The sequence below is a fragment of the Hyperolius riggenbachi genome, chromosome 3 (genome assembly GCF_040937935.1).
Source record: "Hyperolius riggenbachi isolate aHypRig1 chromosome 3, aHypRig1.pri, whole genome shotgun sequence".
Classification (NCBI taxonomy): domain Eukaryota; kingdom Metazoa; phylum Chordata; class Amphibia; order Anura; family Hyperoliidae; genus Hyperolius; species Hyperolius riggenbachi.
The window spans coordinates 166,076,688-166,101,610 of record NC_090648.1 but is presented as its reverse complement, the minus strand read 5'-3'; the positions used below and the strand labels follow the sequence as shown (position 1 = coordinate 166,101,610).

General features: G+C 44.0%; 1 protein-coding gene across 2 annotated transcripts in view; it reads left to right on the top strand.

Moving 5' to 3' along the window:
- Nucleotides 1–12,792: 12,792 nt before the first annotated feature.
- Nucleotides 12,793–24,923, top strand: part of MFGE8 (milk fat globule EGF and factor V/VIII domain containing) — a 100,170-nt gene continuing 88,039 nt past the window's right edge. Inside the window, exon 1 of one of the 2 annotated variants that reach the window (XM_068275188.1) lies at nucleotides 12,793–13,031. In XM_068275188.1, the coding sequence (XP_068131289.1) occupies nucleotides 12,974–13,031 (58 nt within the window). In that variant the 5' untranslated portion in view covers nucleotides 12,793–12,973. The remainder of the gene's footprint in view (nucleotides 13,032–24,923) is intronic. The other variant, XM_068275189.1, reaches the window with a different exon arrangement.

Below are 24,923 nucleotides of genomic sequence, written 5' to 3'. Positions count from 1 at the left end.
AGCAGCAGGAGTCGTGGGAGCGATTTACATCCGAACCCGATGTTTCCACAACACCTGCGGCAGCATAGAGGGGGGGGGGAGGAGGAGGAAGAAGAGGAGTCGTGTGGGGAAGGAGAGGAGTCAGACTCTGATGATGGTGATGAGGAAGGTATTTCTGTGGAGGAGGAAGAGGCGGTGGAAGAAGAACAACCGCGGCATCCGTCACAGGGGGCTTCTGCTGCTCCACATTCCCGTGGTATTGTTCGTGGCTGGGGGGAGGAAGAGGAATTGCGTCCCATCACTGAGGAAGAGCAAGAGGAGATGGAGAGTATGTCTGCATCCAGCTTTGTGCAGATGGCCTCTTTCATGTTGTCCAGTCTGTTGAGGGACCCCCGTATCAAAAAACTCAAGGCGAATGACCTGTACTGGGTGGCCACGCTACTAGACCCTCGGTACAGGCACAAAGTGGTGGACCTGTTACCAACTCAACACAAGGCGAAAAGGATGTAGCACTTGCAGAACAAGATGTCGATGATGCTTTACAATGCGTTTAAGGGTGATGTGGCTGCACAACGCAATAAAGGTACCACTGGCAGTAACCCTCCTCCTCCCAAGTCCACGCAGGCAAGGACAGGACGCTCCAGCGATCTCAGGGTGATGTCAGACATGCGGACGTTCTTTAGTCCAACTCCTCGCCATAGTCCTTCCGGATCCACCCTTCACCAACGCCTGGACCGGCAGGTAGCCGACTACCTGGCCTTGAGTGTGGATGTAGACACTTGCGAGCAGCGACGATGAACCCTTGGACTATTGGTTGCGCAGGCTTGACCTGTGGCCAGAGCTGTCCCAATTTGCCATACAACTTCTCTCTTGCCCTGCCGCAAGCGTCCTGTCAGAAAGGACCTTCAGTGCAGCTGGAGGCATAGTCACTGAGAAGAGAAGTCGCCTAATTCACGACAGTGTTCAGTACCTGACCTTTATCAAAATGAATGACGAATGGATCACGGAGGGCTACTGCACGACCGAAGACTAAGTCAGTCCCCACACACAGCATCTCTGCCTGCAGGCCGATTGCCTTCTCCGCCACCACCAACAGGGTCCAGGACTCTAGGCGGATTCCTGAATTTTTAAGGCCGCTGCTAGCAGCGGCCGCTACACTAATTTTTCTGGTGCGTGTACATGCCTGCCTAATTTTTCTGGCTGCACTGCAGGCGGCTACAACAAAAAAACAAAAGGCATGTACATGTGCCCATCCCCCTTCGTGATCATTACCTTGCTGCGGTGAAGGGGCTTGCGTATCACAATGAAGCAATGACCGCTGGCTATTTAAGTGTCTCGGGTGGGGGTGGGTCACAAAAAAAAATAAGGTCGTTGCTTCATTGTGGTCAGACCAAATTTGATCAGCTGGACAGTCACTGTTGTTCTATCATTGAGCTACCACAGCCCGGCGACCATATGGGCTTGAAAACCGACATGGCCTATACTCTCGCCACGGTGCGCACCAGTCCCGCACGGCCGTCACTATGCAAACAGCTGTTTGCGGTGCGTTACACAGTGAGTTTGGTGTGTCAGTGTGAAGCAGAACTCTAATTACACTCCCTGATTGATGTATACACATGCAAGATGTTTTAAAGCACTTTAGGCCTGCAATTTAGCATTCAATGTGATTTCTGCCTTTAAAACGCTGCTTTGCGTCACATCCAGATTTTTCCCCGGGACTTTGGGCATGTATCCCACTCCGCCATGCCCCCCTCCAGGTGTTAGACCCCTTGAAACATCTTTTCCATCACTTTTGTGGCCAGCATAATTTTTTCTATTTTTCAAAGTTCGCATCCCCATTGAAGTCTATTGCGGTTCGCGAACTTTTCCACGAACCGAACCTTCCGAACTGAAAATCGGAGGTTCGCGACATCTCTAATTTGGATAAGCCAGCTTCATTTTAGAATAAGGTGCTGTGGACTGCTGAAACTAAAATTGAGTTTTTTGGGCATAACAAGGGGCCTTATGAATGGAGGAAAAACAACACAGCATTTCAAGAAAACACCTGCTACCTACAGTAAAATATTGTGGTGGTTCCATCATGCTGTAGGGCTGTGTGGCCAATGCAGGGCCTGGGGATCTTGTTAAAGTTGAGGGACGCATGGATTCCACTCAGTATCAGCAGATTCTGGAGACCAATGACCAGGAATCAGTGACAAAGCTGAAGCTGCGCCGGGGCTGGATCTTTCAACAAGACAACGACCCTAAACACTGCTCAAAATCCACTAAGGCATTCATGTAGAGGAACAAGTACAATGTTCTGGTGGCCATCTCAGTCCTCAGACCTGAATATAACTGAAAATCCAGTGGTGTGAGTTAAAGAGAGATGTCCATGCGTGGAAGCCATCAAACTTGAATGAACTAGAGATGTTTTGTGAAGAAGAATGGTCCAAAATACCTTTAACCAGAATCCAGACTCTCATTGGAACCTACAGGGAGTGTTTAGAACCCTAGAAGCCAAACCTACCCTGCAAAACTGGCATGGCATGCTAACAGTCAAATCCCTACGACCTAGGCCCTGGATACCTGAAGGATTTATTGCAACTGTGTCACACCTCCCACAACCTCAGATCAAAAGGATCCAATAACTTGACCACCCCAAGTGACTAGGTTGTCCAGCAGAGGATCAGGGCTTCTCGAGAACATGGCAAGGGAGCCTGTGGCCTAAAGTACAAATGGTTTTCACTTTTTTTCCTCAGGTATCCTTTAACTGGGGAATTCTTCCAAATAGAGATGTTTCTAATTTGATAACTACTAAACCTGGCATAGAATTGCTACCACCTGTTTTTACACACCTTCTCTTACCTCTCGACCTCCTCCTATTCCAATTATTTAGAGTTCATGGCATTCAGAGTGCTTACCAGTCTATTCCTCACTAGACAGAAAGTGCAGTAGATCTACCCCATCCAATAAGAGACATTCTACTGCACCAACATCCAAAGCTACCATTAAATCCACAGCCTCCACAGACTTCTTCATTTGCCCTTCTTGCACAACCTCCACAGACTTCATCATCTGACATTCCAGCACAGCCTCCACAGGATCCTGTTACTTCTGCCCAGCCTCCACAAACTCCTGTTGCCCCTGCTCAGCCTCCCCAGCGGACTCCTGCCAAGTTCCTGAGAAAATCTCCCTTCCCGCCCACCCAGTCTTAGGATCTCCCATCCATCCTCATGTAAACCTGGTACATGGGGTTTCTCCGGTTCTTCCGGATTCCATTGTCCTCTGGGGTATCTGTGCCCTTCTTGGGAGAAAAGCCATTCCTGACGCCTGTCCTAACAGCTATGTCAGTTGAATTACCCGTTTTGACCCATTTCCTCTTGGTTTGCTTGAGAGATATTGTCTTGAGGAATGTCCCCGAGGCCTGTAGTTTCACTGCTGTGGTAAAGTCAGATTTAGTGATCCCCTGGGTGGGAGAGGAAACTGTTTCAGGCATCTTTCTCTTCTGGGTGGAGTTGCCCTGTCTTTAGCCACAAGTAATGACCTCTATTGGGTTGCTGATGCCTTTAATACGCAAGTGGACATGTTTGCAGGTGATTACTGTTGGGCTGGAGGGACTACTCTCTGCACTATGGAGAGTCCTGAGGCTGGTCTGGGGCGAGGGAGGGGGGGGGGGGGTATTTTAGTAATCCTGCAACTCCCTGGCTTGCCTGCACACACTGCACTCCTGAGTCTGAAAATATTAATGTTTTTTTATATATAAGCCAACATCTTCCATAAAGCTGAACATAGTACAAAACAATTAGTGGGGGGCATAGACACATGAAACGTTCAAATCTGTACAATTAGGACATCCAGATACAAATACATCCATTGTCAATGTGTCGCTTGAGACATCATCAATACTGGTGCATGTTTATATGATACATTACATTAGAATAAGTAATACTGGGAGTAGGTCTGCCTTTGCGAGCTTACACTCCATAGATATGGAAGACAGCAACTCCCTGCTCTACCTGTGGGTGGTATCTTGGACTTGGACTGTCTTGTCCTTTCACTGACCACCACCAGGTGCCTCAGCAGTACTTCTCAGCAGTAATCAGGCAGCAGCTGTGCACCACCCTATTAAAAGACCCTGCCCTTATTTGGTAGGTGCCAGAGCTTCACTAGTACTAGGCCTCTGCTTGCTGCTAGCTGTCTGAACTCCTGGTACATTTACCCGTTCCTGATATCCCTGGTTTGACCACTTGTATGTTTCTTACCTTGTCTTTGGATCCTGATTTTGTGCTGTTTTGCCCTTCTGGTTCTTGATATTGTATTCTGTTCTAACTTGCCTTCGGTTTACAATTTAGTCCAGTATACTCAGTTCTGTATACAGTCTATATAGTTTTGTCATTGTTAGTTATTTAGCCTTGTGTGGTGTGTGTGTGATTGTTTTGGTGAGCTTGCATTTATCTATTTGTTGACTTTTACTGCTGTATATATTGAACATTATTGTCAATAAACATGATTGCTTTACCTGCTGTATGTGCTGCATGAAGTGGTCACCAGCTCCAGTGATGCTTGTAACAGAGATTCACACCTTCCAGACAATTTCCCAATTAAAAACAGCTTCATACACAGAGTGACATTACCTGTTTGGCATCATCGCTTCCAGTAAGGGTAATCAGTGCGGCTGCTGGGCAGGTGCTATTCACATCCTGTTACAATGCACTTAAAGTGGTCTGAAAGCCAGCATTTCTACTTTGCTCTGAAAGATTCCTCACAGCTTGAAAGCTACTATCCCAGAAAAAAATTATAGCAGAACATCACTGAAATGGTTAAACAAAGCACTTTCTCCTGCTATTCAGCTTCAAATCTGCATCCAAACTGGAGATAACATCTTTTTTACTTGTTAAAGAAAACCTAAACTGAAAATTAAAAGTCAAAATAAGCATACACAAGTTATACTTACCTTCCATGTAGTCTACTCCTCAGTGTCTTTCTCCTGTCCCGCGTCCTGTTTGTTCACTGTGATCAAGGGAATTTTCCGTCCTCCATTTTGAAAATAGCCATTATCCATAACAGCTTTCTGGTCAGCACACAGTTAAACTGTAACATCGCCCACTTGAGCCATAGGGAAACATGGACATTACCTGGTACATCAGTTTTCCTCTCAGCTATAACTGACAGCAACTGATATTTTACTGACAGCAACTGATATATTTCAGATCTGACAAAATATTGTCAGAACTGGAAGAGATTATTGTCAGAAGAAAATGGTGAGCTTCTGAGAGGAACTGATGGCAAGGTAACTATGTAATGTTCATTTGAAGTTAACTCATGTGTTTATTTTAAATATTTTTACTCAGTACAGGTTCTCTTTAAACACAAATGTATCAACACTGGAATGTAAACAAGCACTCTCTGAGAAGCTGTCTCTGCTTCAGGCACACACAGTGTTCAGAATAGCTCATTAGAAGATTTTAATATATAATAAAAAGCAGTTATAATAGAAAAAGAATACAATGCAATGCCAGCTTTTAGGGTAAGAAAAACTACACTTTGGAAACTTGTAATTTGTAAACAGACAATATTATGTGTGCACAAAAGCAAATATGACAACTGTATGAGTAATAAAAAGTAGGAAAACACATTTTATTGAAAATTATGTCAGAGTTTCAGACTACTTTAAAAGCAGAGGAAATGCTATGCAGATATACACATATCAGTGGTATTGTCTCAAGGCCCTTTCACACCGACGCGGTGCGGTGCAGTATTTTTAGCATCCCACCGCTGTGCAATGAAAGTCTATGGAGACTTTCATACTGTAATGTTACGGTGCGACGGAAGTGATCTTTTGACCGCATTCCTGACACAGGTTAAGTACTATGTTACCGTGCGGCTTCTGCTTCGACTTGGGGTGATGTACGTCTGCCCGGAAATCGTTAATCTTTGGCGACGCGTGGATTTGTAAAAAATCACCAATATGACATTGTGGCTCGTATGTGTGGAAGTGTATTTTAACAATAGGCTTTCGTGCACTTCCGCATACCCGAAGCAGGAAGTGACGGCAAGCATGCGCCATGCACGCGTCACCTCCTGCTTGGCCAGTGGCCAGACAGGGGACACCGTGCAATAGAGCAGTGTTCCCTGAAGGCATGTTTTTTGATGGTGCAATGCGGTGCGTCGATCACAACGCACCGCATCGCTAGTGTGAAAGCAACCTAAAGGTGGCCATACGCCTATAGATGGCCACTAGATCGATCATCAGATAGATCCCTCTTTGATTAAATCTGACCAGAGAAGGATCTATTGGCTACCCACACACTGCACACAGATTTTACCGCATTAAAATTGCTTCAAAATCTGTGAAGCCGCTGCCCGCCTGCCTCGCTGCCAAGGTCTTCCCCATCTGTGCTCCCCCTGGCCAGTAGCAGAGCTCTTACCTGTCCGGCTGCCGCAAGTCCTCCCTGGTCTGGCGCTTTAACTTGTGTGCCGGGTCTCCTCCTCGGTGTCCCTCTTCTCTTCCTGGTCATGTGACAGAAACTAAAGTTCACAATGTTGCCAGAACGCTAGTGTTTAAACTTTAGCTTGTGTCACATGACATGGAAGAGAAGAGGACACGGGGAGGAGGAAACCCGCCACATAAATTTAAACCACCCGATCTTTCTGGACACATTCCAGTGGGACAGGTGAGAGTACTGCCGCTATTCTGCGTCTGTTGTCACTGAATAGAATGCCGTTAGCAACCCGCTCCTGACCCGTTACTGATCAAACAACATTTTGTGCCCTATCCGATCAACCGAATCAATCAATTCCGGGCGAGAATCGATCGATTGGGCAACGTTTGCGCTAACAACTTCAAGCAGATTTGATCAGTGATTGAATCTTCTTTATGTCGATGGTATAATTGACTGGTGTATGGCCTTTATTCTATTCAGTATTTATTCAATATTGCCAATATTCTACTAGCAGCTTCATCTGGTGCCCAAATTTACTCCCACATCTGGTGCCCTCATTACACCCATGTCTGTATACTTGCTTCTTATTCTGATATCAGCAGCCAGTGCCCTGATAACTGTAATGGGTAAACTATCCACCACAGCATTTCTGAAATAACTAATCAGTTGACGTCTGCTTTTATGCTAATGGTTACACCTTCTCCCCTCAATGATAACAGTGTTTTTTTTATCCTTTCTTGGTCTATCGCAATGTAGAATACATTTTTTGGGTAGGCTTCCACTTTATGAAAATGGTGCCACTCTGTTCATTCTGTCCACTAAAACCAATGCTAAGAGACCATTACTCTGACCTGGGATCTTGTGCAGGGCTTTGATAAATGACGTTTTCCTCCATCCAGCCTGACGAGAGATTGAAGTAGGAGGATCATAGTACAGGGGATGGAACATTTCCACTAAACCACCAACGCTTCAATTTAAAATACATTTACCATACCTCCCAACTTTTTGAGGTAAGAAAGACAGATGCTTCAAGACACACCCCTGTCACACCTCTATCCACACCCCTCGTCATGCATACCACCAGGGGCGTCTCTAGCCATTTTGTCACTCCAGGCGAGAAAACCTGTGGTACCCTCCCCAAATCTCCCCTCCCCACTCATGAAAATAATCACACACAAAAAAAATCGTAATGCGGCAGCGTTTCACCTGAAAATACACGTTACGGACGCATTTCACCAGAAAGCAATTGTAATGCAGCAACGTTTCACCAGAAATGACACTTATTGCAGCAGCGCGTCACCAGAAAATACACGTAAATGCAGCAGCGTTTCACCAGAGAATACGCAATGCGGGCAGCGTTTCACCAGAAAATGCAGGTAATGTGGGCAGAGAAGGCACAGAGGGACACAGCGGCAACTACCTGCTACTTACGCTAAGCAGATGCAGCAGAAGCAAGTAATAGAACACCCACAGGGCGGGCCTTATTCGAGGGGTGGGGCTTCGTTCGGGGCAGGGGCTTAATACAACAACATTGCACGCATGAATATTTTTTATATATATGTTTAATTTTATTTAATTTTAAAAATTTTCAATCTTAAACAATTTTGTACGCTTTTTTTCTTACTGCAGTGGGAGAGTGGGTGTGATTGATGCCTGTTCATGTGACTGTAGGGCAATTGTTACCCATATATTGGGCTGTCATAAATTTGCACATCCATTGTAATTACACAGATCAATTGAATAAGAATAAAGTAGTAATTAACTATTTATCCAGCGCTGACCCAATACTGATAATTAATCCAGTTCTAGGGCCCCAAGTTTTTATGCCTAGTAGTTGTATGGTCCCTTGTGGCTAGAGTTCAGACATTGTTATCATCAATGATCTCAGTTGCAGTTTATTGCTATAATGCAGCTTAGGCATATCCCTACAGAATCTCCACTTCCTCAAATACTGCTTTCCTTGCAAAACCCAAATGACCATCTCTACACCATGCAATTTCATGTGCGATCGATTGTATGCGATTGGATCGAATTCGATTAGATCAATTAAATCTGACAAGTCCGATCAGGATTTGATCAATCGTGTGATCAATTTTGCATTGAAAACTAACCAAAATCGATCACACGATCGATCGAATCCCAACCGGACATGTCAGATTTAATCAATCTGATCGAATTCGATCCAACTGAATTCGATCAATCGCACGTGAAATTGCATGGTGTAGAGGGGGCTTGATGCTAGGTTCACACTATGAGATTTTCTGGCAGATATACATTCAGACCGATTATTTCAAACATGTCCGGTCTGAATTCCGGTCGATTTCAGATCATTTTCCGACTGATTTCCGATAGTTTACGGACACTTCTATCGGAAATGTATCGGAAAGTGATCGGAAATCAGAACAGACATGTTGGAAATAATCAATCTGCCAGTAAATCTGCCAGAAAAATCTCATAGTGTGTACCTAGCATTAGACGGATCTATTAGATAATTTCCAACAGGTTCAATCGGATTGCGTTAGATTTTGCAATCGATTTTGGGTACTTATCAAAGCAAAATCTATCGCAAAATTGATCTGATACAATTTGGACGTCTACACACTATGTAATTTCTTATTAGATCTATCTAATAGATCCGACTACCTGATGGAAAATTGTACCATGTAGATGAGGCCTCAGTCTCTTGCATCTGTAATGTCCAGATATCTGTTTCACTTTATGGAGAATGACCATCTCTTATGCTAGGTACCCACTATGAGATTTTCTGGCAGATTTACTGTCTGATTGATTAAACATGTCTGTTCTGATGTCCGATCAATTTCCGATCATTTTCCGATAGTGAACAGAAACTAGTCGGAAAACGGTCGGAAAATGATCTGAGATCGATCGGAAATCAGATCGGACATGTTTGAAATAATTGATCTGACAGTACATTTGCCAGAAAATCTCAGTGTGTACCTAGCATAATAGATCCGATCTGACGGAAAATTGTACCGTGTGGATGAGGCTAGAGGCACTACCAACACCTTGTAGGACAACAGAGAGACACAGCTACTGCAGAGAATGAATGTCCCTGGAGATTCTAGAGATATAAAACCTAGAGAATGTGAAATGTACCGCTATTCAGCCAAAATTGAAGGATTGCTTTTGGCAGAGGTTGACCTTTTTTAACTTATTTTTAGAAAGTACTTATTATATCAGTGAACTGGTTGTGCAAGTCTGCTTTTCAAAAAGATCAGGTATTGTCATAAGCTGCTGCTTTTAACATTTTTCTTAGCAACCACCGATTTGCAGCCATGTAGGGAAAATATTTCTGCATAATGTTCTAAAACCTTTGTAAAATAGCCCATGTTGCCTGCCCAGAAGGTATTACGGATTTCGTCAATGCGTGACCCAGACAGTAAGCTGTGAAAAAATGTGCTTTGTTTTGTTACATAAGCTCACAACAGGCAAGTATTCCAAAATATGTGCGTAGATAGCGTTGCTACAAGTTGGAACAGATAGCCAAGCATGTTTAGAGGAAACAAACTAAAGCTAGTATTACAGAAGCGTGCTTTTCAAAATGCCATAGACATTGCTGTGGAACAAATTGGACTTTCAGGGCTTTTATTAGTATTGGGGACAATGTACACTGCTATGGGCTGATACAAATGCTCCCATGCTTACATTGCACCAAATAAGGAATACTGCCAAAAGATGGCCACACACGGTACAATAAAATGATCCGATTTTACGGCAATTCAATAAAAACTATCGGATCTCCCGAAGAAATTGAAAGCTTTTTTTTCATTTGACTGAAAAATCCGATCGGATTTCCTGTTTTCTTCGATTTTTATTGATCCGGAATGCCAGATATTTTTCTTCAATCTTTCTAAAGATTGTATGGTGTGTGTTAGATTGTCAATTTATTAATACACACACCCTAGCAATTTTGTCAGAGTTTCCAATCATTTTTATCATAATTGGGGAAAAATTTAACATACATACATAACATACATTGGTCATATTTTTGAAATGTTACAATCAGTCAGAAAAATTGATTGCAGTTCTTAAATTGAACAGATATTTAAAAAACTGTATGGTGCGTGGCCACCTTTAGGCTCGGTTCACACTGCCAATTTAGTGGCAAACTGATCTGTGAAAACGGATCTGATTACCAGTTCAATGGATCCGTTTTCACTTCGTTGCTGTTCATCTGCTTCCGTTTTTGTTTCCCCACATCCCCCCAGACCCCCATAACCAACGTGAATTTTGCTGGCTAGAACTGTCCGTTTCTTAGCCAGTTTGAAGAAACGTTCCTTTTTCTTATTGCCCCCAATGCAGTGCTTTCAATGTTCCTTTCCGTTCCACTGGGCTCAGCGGTCCGAAAAAATTGCTGTGGCACCAAATTTGCGGTCTATTGTGAACTGATCCATAGGTTAACATTGGGTCCGTTAGAATCTGCGAACAGACTGTTTTTTTCTGCTAGTGTGGACCGGGTCTTATGCAATTTGTTTTGTGAAAATTATGTAGCGTAGCGTGCAGTCTGGATAAAGTCCCTCAGAAAAATACTTTTCCCTTCTCAATATTTGATAACCAGCCCCAGGCACACAGCTTGTATGCAAGGTTTTATGTAACTTTTTGCAGTTTCTATATGCAGCAAAACTGACCATGCGATCACTCTGATTTTTACGCTCAAATTGTACAGAAAACCATGCAATACGTGGAGAAAATCGATGTTAAACAATTCTATTATTGATTGTAATACAGAATTTTTTTGATCAGAATGTTTAATCGTATTTGATGAAAGTTCCCTAATGGACCCATTTTTGGGAACAAACGCTAATTACTTTCTCATTACTAGCGATCCCGCAAATTTCGGGGAGCGGCATGCACAAAGGAATCATCTGTTTCTGGCGGTGAGTAGGTCCGCCGGCTGGATAACTTGCAGGATGGGGGTCAGGGATCAGATGCCTCTTTACACACCCCTGATTATCGTCTGAGACGGTCGTTATCAGGCATCGCTGCCGACTTTAATCACACGTGTGCAGTGGAGCTAAGGGCCCCAGTGTAAGTTTTACATTGCCCCCGCCCCACCCAAAGAACTCTATAACAATTGATACAGCACACCAAAACCTGCCAAGGACAACCACGGTGTGAGAGGTGCAAGTGAGGGTGGGGGAGCATTTTGCTGATGATTGCTACTATTCGAAGCATTTACAGAAGTGATTATTACCAGCGCAGGAGCAATAGAGAACTAATACTGTAATTGATGAAGGGCCTCTTGGGGCCACTCTGGTTTAAGGGCCCAGGTGCAGTTGCAACCTCTGCATCCCCTAATCCTCCAGGGCCCATGTAACATGTTGAGTGTTGCACACTCATCTGTCGCGTTGGCTGTCTTTTTCACGGTGACACATACACTTGGGGTGGTGGCATGGCAGGCGGCATTAGGAAAACTCCTGTCTGTACAATTTCAGAAATCTGTCTACAGTGTCTGAGCAGGTAATTGATCCCTCTTCAATTAGATTTGATCACAGAGGGATTTTTCTGATGGTTGATCTAGGGCAGATGGAAAGGTGTCTTTTCTCTGTAGGACAGAACAAGATGATAGTAGCCAAGCTTGTCTGTACAACTACACTGCCACCTAATCACTAATGATCATTTTGGGTGACATTAAGTGTATATTCAAGATTGCTGGGGGGAGGGGGGTGTCTGCATCTCAACAATTGTGAGGAGCAGCGGGGGGGGGGGGGGGGGGGGTTGGGTACTGGGGCTGGTACAAGAACACACAGAGGCATGTCATTGTGCACAGGACATGCCTCTTTGTCTTATTAAGATTTAAAAAAAAAAAACTCATTATAAAGAATAATGAATGAGGAGAGGACTAGTGCTAGTTGCACACGATACAATTTTCTGGCAGATTTACCTGCCAGATCGTTTTTTTACAACATGTCCGATCTGAATTTCGATTGATTTTCCGATCGATTTCCATAAAAGTGAACAGAAATCTAACGGAAAATCAATCGAAATTCAGATCGGACATGTTGGAAAAAAACGATCTGGCAGGTAAATCTGCCAGAAAATTGTATCGTGTGTACATAGCATTAGTCCTCTCCTCATTCATTATTTTTTATTTATGAGGTACAGCTATACACAGAGTTGCACAACATGTATACACATTAATAGAGCAGCCCTAACTATGCACACTGCAGATGATGCTCCCAGCCTCCCACTACAGTGGTACCTAGTCATCACCATCATCCATAATGGGGAGCCTGATACTGAGACCCCCTGTCTAGATGCTGGGCATAGTCCGTTGCACAACGCACGGTGATGAGTCACACAACGCTGTCCAACTCCCAGCTGTGCGCCGCAGACACAACACATCCACGGATCCCTCCCTGTGCTCTGTATCCCAAAGCCTCTGCCTTGCAGCCGCCTCTGATTGGCGGACGCCCGGAGTCACGTGACGCCAAGCTGCAATCTCAGGCTCAGAGCGCAGTCCTGGTGTGAAATCTGCCCGGAACAGCCAAACTCCAGCAGCTCCATAGAGACTAATCACAGCGGAACGTGACCCCAGCAGCAGTAGCGGCATGCCGGGCACACTTCTGCCCACTTTCCTGACTTTCTGCCTCTTTGTCATTGCGCGGGGTAAGTGCAGATGTGGTGACTTTATGTATTAAAGGCAGAGCTGTCACTTGACTGCTGCACATCTGTAGCATGTCATCCCTCAGCAAGTGCTGAAGCCTAAAGCAACTTATCCATGGTTACTATCAGGGCTTCTGGAAATCAGTGGGCACAGCTCCTCCTGTTGACGAATACTAGCTAATTTCTGTGTTGTGTAGATTATTCTGTATTGAACTTTTACTGGGTAGTCACTCTGCTGTGTAGTGGATGTTGTTGTTATTGTTGTGTTTATAATACTTGAATGGAATATTTAGGATGTGTTTAATCACCCTGAGAATTCCATTTCTTTTTTTTAGGGGTCTGGGCAGGTCCGGACCGAGGCATAGGCTGGAGAGGCTCCAGCCTCAGGGCGCAGTGTAGGAGGGGGCACACAATTCATTCAGCTGTCATTCCTAATTGTGTATGAAGCAGAAAGAAATAAGAAAAGGGGATACATAGCAGTGACTGCAAGCCAGATAACTAGATATTAAGGTGTTGGGGAGGTTGTGGGCCCTGTGTCCCTCTTAGTCTAATAGCAATCCGTGTGTGATAGCTGAGGTGGGAGGGATGGAGGGGCGCACTTTGGTGTCTCAGCCTTGGGTGCTGGAGGACCTTGTCCCTGCACTGGGTCTGGGATACCTTCAGGCAAGGGACAAACTTGTTGATATCGCAGGCATTTAGCCGTAATGCGAAAACGCAAGTAATGCTTTGGGGCGCTGTGTTTTTAGGATCCGTCTGCGATTCTGTATAGCGTTTATGATAAAACTGGCACTACTTTTCCGCACAAGGCATGCGATTCCTCATTGAAAAGCACTGGCTACTGTAAAAAAAAAAAACATGCATTGAATCACAGACAGACGTGCATATCGTGCGGAAAAAGGATGGGAATCGTCTGTGTTTATCGCAGAAACAAGTGTGCTCCCTGCCTCAATATATTCAGACAACAGAAAGAAAGGATTCACATGGCTCCACCCACTTTCCTAAAGAAAGAAAGTCTCTATTCTTTGGGTACATGATGAACTCGAGAAAATGTGAATACATTTAATACAATAGTTGTGTTCTATTGGCGTATTTGAGCACATTTTTGTTTAGTTTATTTATGTGCCCTCATCCTGATATAGTTACTGTTGTATTGTTTAAATGCCTTTTTCAGTCATTGAAAGACCAGTGTAGAAGTGAAAGTAATCATACTACATTATGGATTTCTCAGTTTCAGTGAGGGCGTAAATATACCTCGCCCATAAGCTGTACGCTGCCAAGCACTGAAGCAAGGTTGTAGAGCAGCATGTGCAGCCAGTTCTGTGCCACAGCTGAGGCTATTTCAGGAGCCAGGCACTAACTGGGTGATTTATTTCATCGCCGAGACAGATTTAGAACATGCATTGTTTTTCTTCAGCTCCGTTAGTTCTCATGTGATGTTGGTTTGTAGCCACGCTTGCAGCATGAAAGTTCACCATTCCAAAATGTTCCGTGATAGGGCGAGCTTATTTGTGTAAACTTTGGCAGAGAAACATGTTTACCACAGGAACGAATCGTTTGTAGAATGTGGATTCATATGTAATAGGAATGATCAGATTCCATTAAAATCACCTTCTCCCCACCGTGAAAATGTAGAGCAAACCACCAGTGCTGGTCTAGTTTAGGGGACTCAGCAGGAATTCTCATGGGGAACCATTCTCCAAACACAGTACCTTCCTACAGCACAAAGCATTGTGATTGTAGTTTACAATCTTTTGGAAACCTAGCAATTCATTAGGTTGACATCCACCCAATCACATTAATATAATTCCCCTGAGGTTTTCTGCTGGGTCCCCTAAAGTCGACTAGTGCCAAACCTCCTTGCTATGGCCTATGTCGAGAAAGAACTACACTGTGATGTCTGTGTTTATTTATGGCTATAGCAATAAAGATGGCTGAAGTAAGACAACATTTGTCAACATGTCCCCTGAGGCACAGCTGTTGGCCTCCTGTATAGGGCTATTGGAGCTAGTATGATTGAGGTAAGCCAGCAAGAAAGTCCATATGGAAATTCCAGTAATATGATTGGGTGAGCAGCACACCTCTTGAACAGGTTTCAGATAGGCTGTAGTAATAATTATGCCCACTCTATTCAGCCAATTAGAATGCTTCAAGTTGTAGACATTGCTGCATTTGGAGAACTGTTCCCTATGGACCTTCTCGCTGGATCACCTCAACCATACTAGTTCTCATTGTCTGACTGAAACTTTTAGCAGCTTCAGTCATTTTGAGTGCTTCTGACTGAAATTTGCTGTTGAACTCCTCCATATCTACTGACTGATGGAAAATGCAAAAGTGTTCTTTGATGTAAGCATTCTCTTGACAAAAACAATCCTCAGTTGCTTCGGATGACAGTTAAGAAACGATTGCTATACAAGCAAGCTGCTCAGCTCCTTCCAGACACCATGTTCTACTCGGTGTGTGGTGTGTGTGTGTCTGTGTGTGTAGGGGGGATAAAGATGATTAGGAGGCATCCCACTCCGACCAGCAGCAAAAAGAATTAAAGAGGTTGGTTGTGGATTTCCCAACTTGGCGGATTGCTCATGAGTAGAAGACGGTTAGTGAGGTGCTAACGGTTCAAACTTGCATGCACATTTAATGCAATTTGCATGCAGCTTGGAATTGGGCCTATCAGAATTATTAGGAAGTGCATTTGATGGACCTAGGTCCGCTGTATACGGTTGGCTTTTAATTTCCAGGCAAGCCAGAATTATTACCATCTTATAGACCATCTGTACTGAAGAGCAAGAGACTTGCCCCACAGGCTGTTGTACACACAGTAAGCATTCACCTGAAATTATTTTAAATACGGTACAGTATTCGTTTCAGGTAATGGAATCCTACTGTGTGTACATAGCTGTAGAATTTGACATCAAAATGAACATATAACCAATCATTTCGGATCAGGCATTTGAAAGATGGCTAAAATAATGGAGATGTTTATGTAATACAGTAATGTGATAAGCATGTGCTATGTGATTTAAGCCCTGTACACACTGAGGAATCTTCCAGGAATTTATTTTGCCTGGCAGGGATTGGGTACACAATCCCCTGAACACTGCTGACACTGTACAGACATGTCACCAGCCTCCAGGCTAGCAACATGTCTGTTGCTATGTGTGTGTGTGTGGGGGGAGAACAAGCAAATTACCTCTAGCGGGGGAAGATGGGAGAACAATGCGATTGTGGATTGCTAAAGAACTGGTCTTTAGCAGACGTGTGGCCGCTGTAAACATGCTGGTCTGACTCCCAATTCTCAGTCATGGCGGTCTTTTTGACCAGCGTGTGTACGTAGCTTTACAAATTAGTACAAATTAGTTGATTGACTCTGTTCAACAGCATATTTCCAGGCATGGCCACCTTGAGGTAAACCTATCATTCTAAATGTATGGAGGTTCACATTCTGTCTTTCTTCTGGAAAATGCTAGTTTTCTGGTTCTGTTGCTGATCATTGATTGACCAGCTTCCAATTATACTTTCTGATCCACTCCCTAAAATAATAATAAAGATCAGAATGGTCACAATAATGTCAGAACACCTGAACTATGTGCTTGTCCCAGGTGAGTCATTCAGAAAGCAGTCTAGCCAGATGATCAACACAATAGACAGGAAGCTGTCACTGCTTGGATGGAGGATTCCATTGCTTTCCTATTGTAGGTATACTGTAAAGCAAACATAGGAGATGCCATTGCTGACATTTTTATAGAGGCATTCATTTCCCTGGAGGTCATTCACATTCACAAGTGAGTCTTCACAGATAAGTCTGTTATCATAAACAAGTATGGACCTCTGACATCACAAGCAGCATGCGTACATTGGTTCGGTGTCGGCAATGCCATCGCTCATTTTACCACTATGGTAAAGGATCACTTTATAAATGTCCATTCGTTATGCGATAGCAGCTTGACTCAGCAAACAAGTGATTACTCCCTGACCTGGAAACTGATCAGGAAGTGGCAGTCATTTTACCGCCTGAGACCTTCTGTCATAAGGTTTGTGGCAGGGTGGTGTACTGGCTATGGGCTTTGCCTCTGACACAGGAGACCAGGGTTTGAATCTTGGTTCTTCCTGTTTAGTATGTCAGCACCTAATCAGTGAGGAGACCTTGGGCAAGACTCCTTAACACTGCTACTGCCTATAGAGTGTACCCTAGTGGCTAAAGCTCTTGCGCTTTAAGTCTGCCGGGAGAAAGGCACAATATAAAGCCTTGTTCACATCATAAATCGCAATCGATTACGCCAGCGTTTTGCAATTTTGTGAGTGATTTTTTTTCTTTAGCTTGCTTGCGTATTATTGATTTTTAGTAAAGTGCTTTTCTAAGCGCTTTTGCAGAGCGATTTGTTTTTTCACTTCTTGACGTCAGTCAGGAAGTGAACTCTTTGACCCAGAAAAGAATAAATACAATGTATTTTTTCTAAAAAGCGCTTGGGAAATCGCTATACAAAGCGCTTTTTCAAGCGCTTTGCGATTTACCAATACCTTCCATTATAGGCAAATCGCCCACAAAATGGTACAGGCATTGCTTTGGTGAGTGGATCGGAATCGAACCGCTCATATGTGAACACTCTCATAGGGAATGACACAAGCACTTTTAGGGCGATTTCTAAAATCGCCGGCGTTTAAAAAAACCTGAATGTGCCCTAGGTGTGAACAAGCCCTAAATGTGTCAAAAAGAAGTGAAGGATGCTGGCATTGCCACAAAACACTGTCTTTATTCAAAACTTGCACGGTTACATGGTAAGTGCAAAATTGCATTGCCCATAAGCTGGATAAAAGGTAAACATAACTGTCGATGGAGAGGTGGCACAAGTGGTGACGGTGGGTGCTGGGTGCAAACGCCTGACGCCGTTTTGCTCTTTGCTGCGCTTCTACGGAGGCTTCTGTATATGTATAAATGTTCTTTGTCTTGTCTCGTTTTATGCACACATTCAAAATCTGAAGCCCCTGCAGGGCCTCAGGCGACAGTTTGGGGCCCAGTGCGGTTAAGGTATTGCTGTGGAGTGCTCACAGGGTGGCATGGAGTGGGGAGGGCAAGTAGGAGAATAATGTCCTCACTGTCACATCAAGGGGTTCGGAGGCTGCAGTTAAGGCTACATTCTTGGCAGAGGAATCCTCTATCAGCCGCGAACCGTCTATAAAAGGCTCTATTTAGGATCAATGACACCTGCTAGCTTTTTTCTGATGAATGCCACACAAAGCTATGTGGCCATTGATACCCCGCTACTCCTCCCCATTGTTAAAAATCACCACCTTCTCCAATCAACTTTCCATCCATTATTTAAATGAAAGGCATTTGCATTTCAAAGTTTCTGTCAAGTTCAGTGTTTTCATTAAAATTGAACATCCAGTGGTTTTAAAAGTGAAAACAACCCAAAACTTGTATTTTGCATGGGGGCTGGGGGGTATCAGGAATGTTTTTCATAGAATAGATGTGCTTTTGTGGTGTGTGTACAGTGGAGGAAATAATTATTTGACCCCTCACTGATTTTGTAAGTTTGTCCAATGACAAAGAAATGAAAAGTCTCAGAACAGTATCATTTCAATGGTAGGTTTATTTTAACAGTGGCAGATAGCACATCAAAAGGCATCAAAAGGAAAATCGAAAAAATAACCTTAAATAAAAGATAGCAACTGATTTGCATTTCATTGAGTGAAATAAGTTTTTGAACCCTCTAACAATAAAAGACTTAATACTTAGTGGAAAAACCCTTGTTTGCAAGCACAGAGGTCAAACGTTTCTTGTAATTGATGACCAAGTTTGCACACATTTTAGGAGGAATGTTGGTCCACTCCTCTTTGCAGATCATCTCTAAATCCCTAAGGTTTCGAGGCTGTCTCTGTGCAACTCTGAGCTTGAGCTCCCTCTATAGGTTTTCTATTGGATTAAGGTCCGGAGACTGACTAGGCCACTCCATGACCTTAATGTGCTTCTTCTTGAGCCACTCCTTTGTTGCCTTTGCTGTATGTTTTGGGTCATTGTCGTGCTGGAACACCCATCCACGACCCATTTTCAGTTTCCTGGCAGAGGGAAGGAGGTTGTCGTTCAGGATTTCACGATACATGGCTCCATCCATTTTCCCGTTAATGCGATTAAGTTGTCCTGTGCCCTTAGCAGAAAAACACCCCCAAAGCAAAATGTTTCCACCCCCATGCTTGACGGTGGGGACGGTGTTTTGGGGGTCATAGGCAGCATTTTTCTTCCTCCAAACACAGGGAGTTGAGTTAATGCCAAAGAGCTCTATTTTGGTCTCATCAGACCACAGCACCTTCTCCCAGTCACTCACAGAATCATTCAGGTGTTCATTGGCAAACTTCAGACGGGCCTGCACATGTGCCTTCTTGAGCAGGGGGACCTTGCGAGCCCTGCAGGATTTTAATCCATTGCGGTGTAATGTGTTTTCAATGGTTTTCTTGGTGACTTTGGTCCCTGCTAATTTAAGGTCTTTCACTAACTCCTCCCGTGTAGTTCTAGGATGCTTTTTCACCTTTCTCAGAACCATTGACACCCCACGAGGTGAGATCTTGCGTGGAGACCCAGAGCGAGGTCGATTGATGGTCATTTTGTGCTCCTTCCATTTTCGAACAATCGCACCAACAGTTGTCACCTTCTCTCCCAGCTTCTTGCTAATGGTTTTGTAGCCCATTCCAGCCTTGTGCAGGTCTATAATTTTGTCTCTGACATCCTTGGACAGCTCTTTGGTCTTTCCCATGTTGGAGAGTTTGGAGTCTGCTTGATTGATTGATTCTGTGGACAGGTGTCTTTTATACAGGTGACTAGTTAAGACAGGTGTCCTTAATGAGGGTGACTAATTGAGTAGAAGTGTCTAACCACTCTGTGGGAGCCAGAACTCTTAATGGTTGGTAGGGGTTCAAAAACTTATTTCACTCAATGAAATGCAAATCAGTTGCTATCTTTTATTTAAGGTTATTTTTTTCGATTTTCCTTTTGATGTGCTATCTTCCACTGTTAAAATAAACCTACCATTGAAATGGTACTGTTCTGAGACTTTTCATTTCTTTGTCATTGGACAAACTTACAAAATCAGTGAGGGGTCAAATAATTATTTCCTCCACTGTATATATAGTAAAATAACTTAATGTACCTGTATTATGCGGGTAACATACAATGCAACTTCCGGTCCGATTGACGGGAATCAGACGATTATGGGGATAAAGGGATTGATTTTGCAACGTTATCATCGGGAAATCAAATAACAGCTGTTATTAGTCACAGAAGAGGGGGAGAAGTCTTGCCGCTATCGATTTTTCCACACAAAAAAATTGTAAATTTGCCACGATTTTCATTCAGGGGAATGAGAAAGCGTTTTTCAAAGTGCAGCATGAATGCTGTGCAAAAACGCTGGCCAATGTGCTAAAGCCTAGCACACACCATGCAATTTCCCGTCAAATAGGGCGAATCGATTATTTCAGACAGGTCCGATCTGATTTTCGATCATTTGTGTATAGAATACATTGGAAAATCGATCACAAAATGACCTGAAATTAGATTGGACCTGTCGTAAATAATATATTTCACCTGTCTATCTGATGGGAAATTGCACGGTGTGCTGTACCAGGCATGACACTGTTTGTGGTAATATACCAGCCTATTTTGTTATCAGCAGGATAGAGTGATTACAGTGCAATAAAGTCAGGCACATGGCTGGAAGGGAAGGGAGTTTCAGGAATCTTTATTCATCATCCCCAGTTACAGAGTTTTCACAGGTGGGAATGGGAGGCTACAGCTTAGCTGGCTCTCTAGCATTGCTGACATCTATTGGGCGTTGTTTATGGGAGAATGAGATCATGCTAGAAACAGACCGTCCTATAGGAGCAGTTAGCAAGCAGGAACCTGATATTCTGCATAGTAATACAGTGATATGTGGTGGAGCTGCCCTGTCTAAACCTGAGCATTTAGCATCCACTAAAAGACAAGCAGGCTGAGTGCTGTGATAAAATATTTTGCACGGTGCCTGCTATTCTCCAGCTGCACATTGTTCTTCCCTGTGATCGTTTATATATAGTAACCATTATAGGGATCCGTGGGCACAAAATCCTCTTAGGAAAGCTAATCTTGTCTAGACTTCCAATATTGTCCGTGTTATCTTCTGTAATTCACTTAAGTGGTCTATTTACAGATCTTCCCTTCAAAGTTCTTTTTGTCTCTCTCATGATATCATTAAACATTTGTGAGTTTTATTATCGTTAGACAACACTGATAATTCTGTATGGGGTGGAATCTGGACATGCAGAACACACCATTGTCTCAGTGGGGCAATGGACCCCACTACAAGCAGAGTGACTAGATTGTGAAGAGAGCTGAGATACGCCCGTCTCTGCATACGCAGGATAGATTAACATCTCCTGAAGTGATTTTTGTGATCATCTTGGGGATCCAAGATGAAAAACTAACTATAACAAGTAACTTGTCTATATAGCTTATCTAAAGTTTAGATAGTTTACACAGCATATCTAACTGCAAACAGCTTCAAAAGTTTATGATTATTTATTCCTGTAATACAATGAGGGCAGCCATGTTCTGTTTGTCACATTGTCACAGGCTGAGGATTGGAGATGCTATCAGCTTGCCTGTGTGTAAATTCAGTCCCCTCTCCTCCTCCCCTCTGCCTCTGAAATCAATGGCTAGTAACCTCCTCCTGCCCAGACTGAGCTCCCATAAGCCCTTGCTACAGTGCCAAGGCACAAAAGGAGCTGTGGCCGAGGCTTGTTTAGTTTATAGGGAATTAGAGTATTAAAGCGGTATCGTCACCATAAAAATCAAATTTCAACAGCAACTGGTCTGAGTGTATTAAGTGATAAAGATGCTAATCCTGCATTCAAAACTTTCAAAACTTTTTCTGCTGTTATGATTTGGAGTTATCACATACTTAAGGAACACTGGCCCTTTAGTAGTCGTGCCAAAGAATTGCATGTTGGGGGTTCTTTTTATCTATAATCTATTCATCCTCTTCCCTTTTTTTCCCTGCCAGCTGCTTATCTGAAACCTAATCCCCTACTCACTTGTGTTTACAAGCAAGGCTGAGGTGACTCAGCGATTGGAGGAGACAAGAAAAAAAGTAAAGGGCAGAAATGACGGTACTTATCCGTTAGCCGGGCGCATCCGGCAGGTGGCGCTGTTGTAGCGAATTTCATTCATGCTTAGTTAACGTAGTGCTGTGTGAATGGAAGCGCCGCAGGTGGCGCTAATTGCATTGATACGGCACATAACAATAACAGTGTTAATGGGAACTAATATGTATTTCAAGTGGCCGGAACTGTTACTTAATGCAATTAAAATGAAGGCGGCGGCAATTTATCAGATGAAGCCGCCGCCTTCGTCTGTTCTTCGTCTTCTTCTCCCACTTTGTCCTCCTCTGGCTTCTATACAATGCTGGCAGCCTGCGGGGACACGCGTCTCCCCCCATAGTCGTTCGTCGCGGAAGGGAATCCTGTTTGTTTTCTTGCGACGAACGACTCTGGGGGGAGACGCGTGTCCCCCCCCAGCTGCCAGCATTGTATAGAAGCCAGAGGAGGGGTTAAAGGAGGAGAAGAAGACGAAGAACAGACGAAGGCGGCGGCTTCATCTGTTACATTGCCGCCGCCTTCATTTTAATTGCATTAAGTAACAGTTCCGGCCACTTGAAATACATATTAGTTCCCATTAACACCGTTATTGTTATGTGCCGTATCAATGTAATTAGCGCCACCTGCGGCGCTTCCATTCACACAGCACTACGTTAACTAAGCATGAATGAAATTCGCTACAACAGCGCCACCTGCCGGATGCGCCCGGCTAACGGATAAGTACCGAAATGACATCACGAGTTAGCCTCAACTGTCGACAAAAGACATGGCCCCCCCAGGAACAGTATTCTCGTAATTTACTATAAAAAATTCACTGAAATCAAAATGTGGACAGTATAATACATGTGTTATGTAAGTAGATCAAGTATTTATCTACTTATATATGTCTTTTTTTCCCTGGCACAGTATGGCTGATCCTACTGCTTTAACCTCCCTGGCGGTAAGCCCGAGCTGAGCTCGGGCTATGCCGCGCAGGAGGATTTCTCTGCTTCTGGTCGGGCGATTCGCCCCATTCAAAGTGCTGTGCGCGCAGCCAGCACTTTGCTAGCCGCGCGCACAGCTCGATCGCCGCCGCTCTGCGGCGATCGCATGCAGCGGCGGAAGAGGCCCCCCCCCCCCGCCAGAGCCCTGCGATGCCCGGACCAATGAGTTCCGGGCAGCGCTATGGGCTGGATCGAGTGCGCATGACGTCAGGACGTCGGCTGACGTCCATGACGTCATGCCGATCGTCGCCATGGCGACAGGAGAAGCCAAACAGGGGAACGCGTTATATACGCGCTCCCCTGTTTGCTATTGATTCCGGCGACGGTCGCACTAGAGGGCCACATGCGCCCTCTAGTGGTGTTTCATGTAGCTACCACTCTGGTAGCTTTACATAAAACAAACAAAATAAATAAAAAAAAAAGCATTTTTGCCCATTTTTAAAAATAAATTAACCGCCAGGGAGGTTAAAACAAAACAGCTCTCTTTAGCTCAGTGTTCCTCAACCCTGTCCTCAAGGCACACCAACAGTGCATGTTTTGTGGAAATCCACAGAGGTAATTAATCAGGTCTGCTGAGACACTAATTACCTCACCTGTGCATGTGTGTGGTTTTCTGCAAAACATGTACCTTTGGTGGGCCTTGAGGACAGGGTTGGAGAACTCTGTTCACACCACAGATTTTCAATTATATTCAGGTCTAGGGACTGAGATGGCCATTCCAGAATGTTGTACTTGTTCCTCTGCACGAATGCCTTAGAGGATTTTGAGCAGTGTTTAGGGTCATTGACTTGTTGAAAGATCCAGCCCCGGCACAGCTTCAGCTTTGTCATTGATTCCTAGACATTGGTCTCCAGAATTTGCTGATACTGAGTGGAATCCATGTGTCTCTCCACTTTGACAAGATTCCCAGTCCCTGCACTGGACACACAGCCCCACAGCATGATGGAACCACCACCATATTTTACTGTAGGTAGCGGGTGTTTTTCTTGGAATGCTGTGTTGTTTTTCCTCCATGCATAACACCCCTTTTTATTCCCAAATAACTCAATTTTAGTTTCATAAGTCCACAGCACCTTATTCCAAAATGAAGCTGGCTTGTCCAAATGTGCTTTAGCATACCTCAAGCGGCTCTGTTTGTGCTGTGGGCGGAGAATTGGCTTTCTCTGCATACAGTATATCCTTGTGTAAAGTGCGCCGCATGGTTGAACAATGCGGTTGAACAATGTGGCTTCATCTGCAGCAAGATGTTTTTGTAGGTCTTTGGTGCTGGTCTGTGGGTTGACTCTGACTGTTTTCACCATTCGTTGCTTCTGTCTATCCGAGATTTTTCTTGGTCTGCCACTTCGAGCCTTAAAGTGGATCCAAGATAAACTTTTACTCATTGCATAATTGTATTCCTTTCATATAGTTTATAGGGCATTCCTCAAGCCAAATACTTTTTTTTTGTTTTAATACTCTAATTCCCTATAAACTAAGCAAGCCTCGCCCACAGCTTTTCAGAGAGCCTTGGCACTCAGTCCCAGGTAGCAAGGGCTTATGGGAGCTCAGTCTGGGCAGGAGGAGGAGGTTACTAGCCAGATATTGCAGAGGCAGAGGGGAGGAGGGAGTAGTGGAATTTTCCACAGGCTGAGGGCTGGAGATGCTATCTGCTTGCCTCAGTATAGTGTGACAAACAACATGGCTGCCCTCATTGTAAAATTTAGATAAGATATATAGACAAGTTACTTGTTAGAGTTACTTTTTCATCTTGGATCCGCTTTAACTTGAACTGAGTCTGTGGTCTTCCATTTCC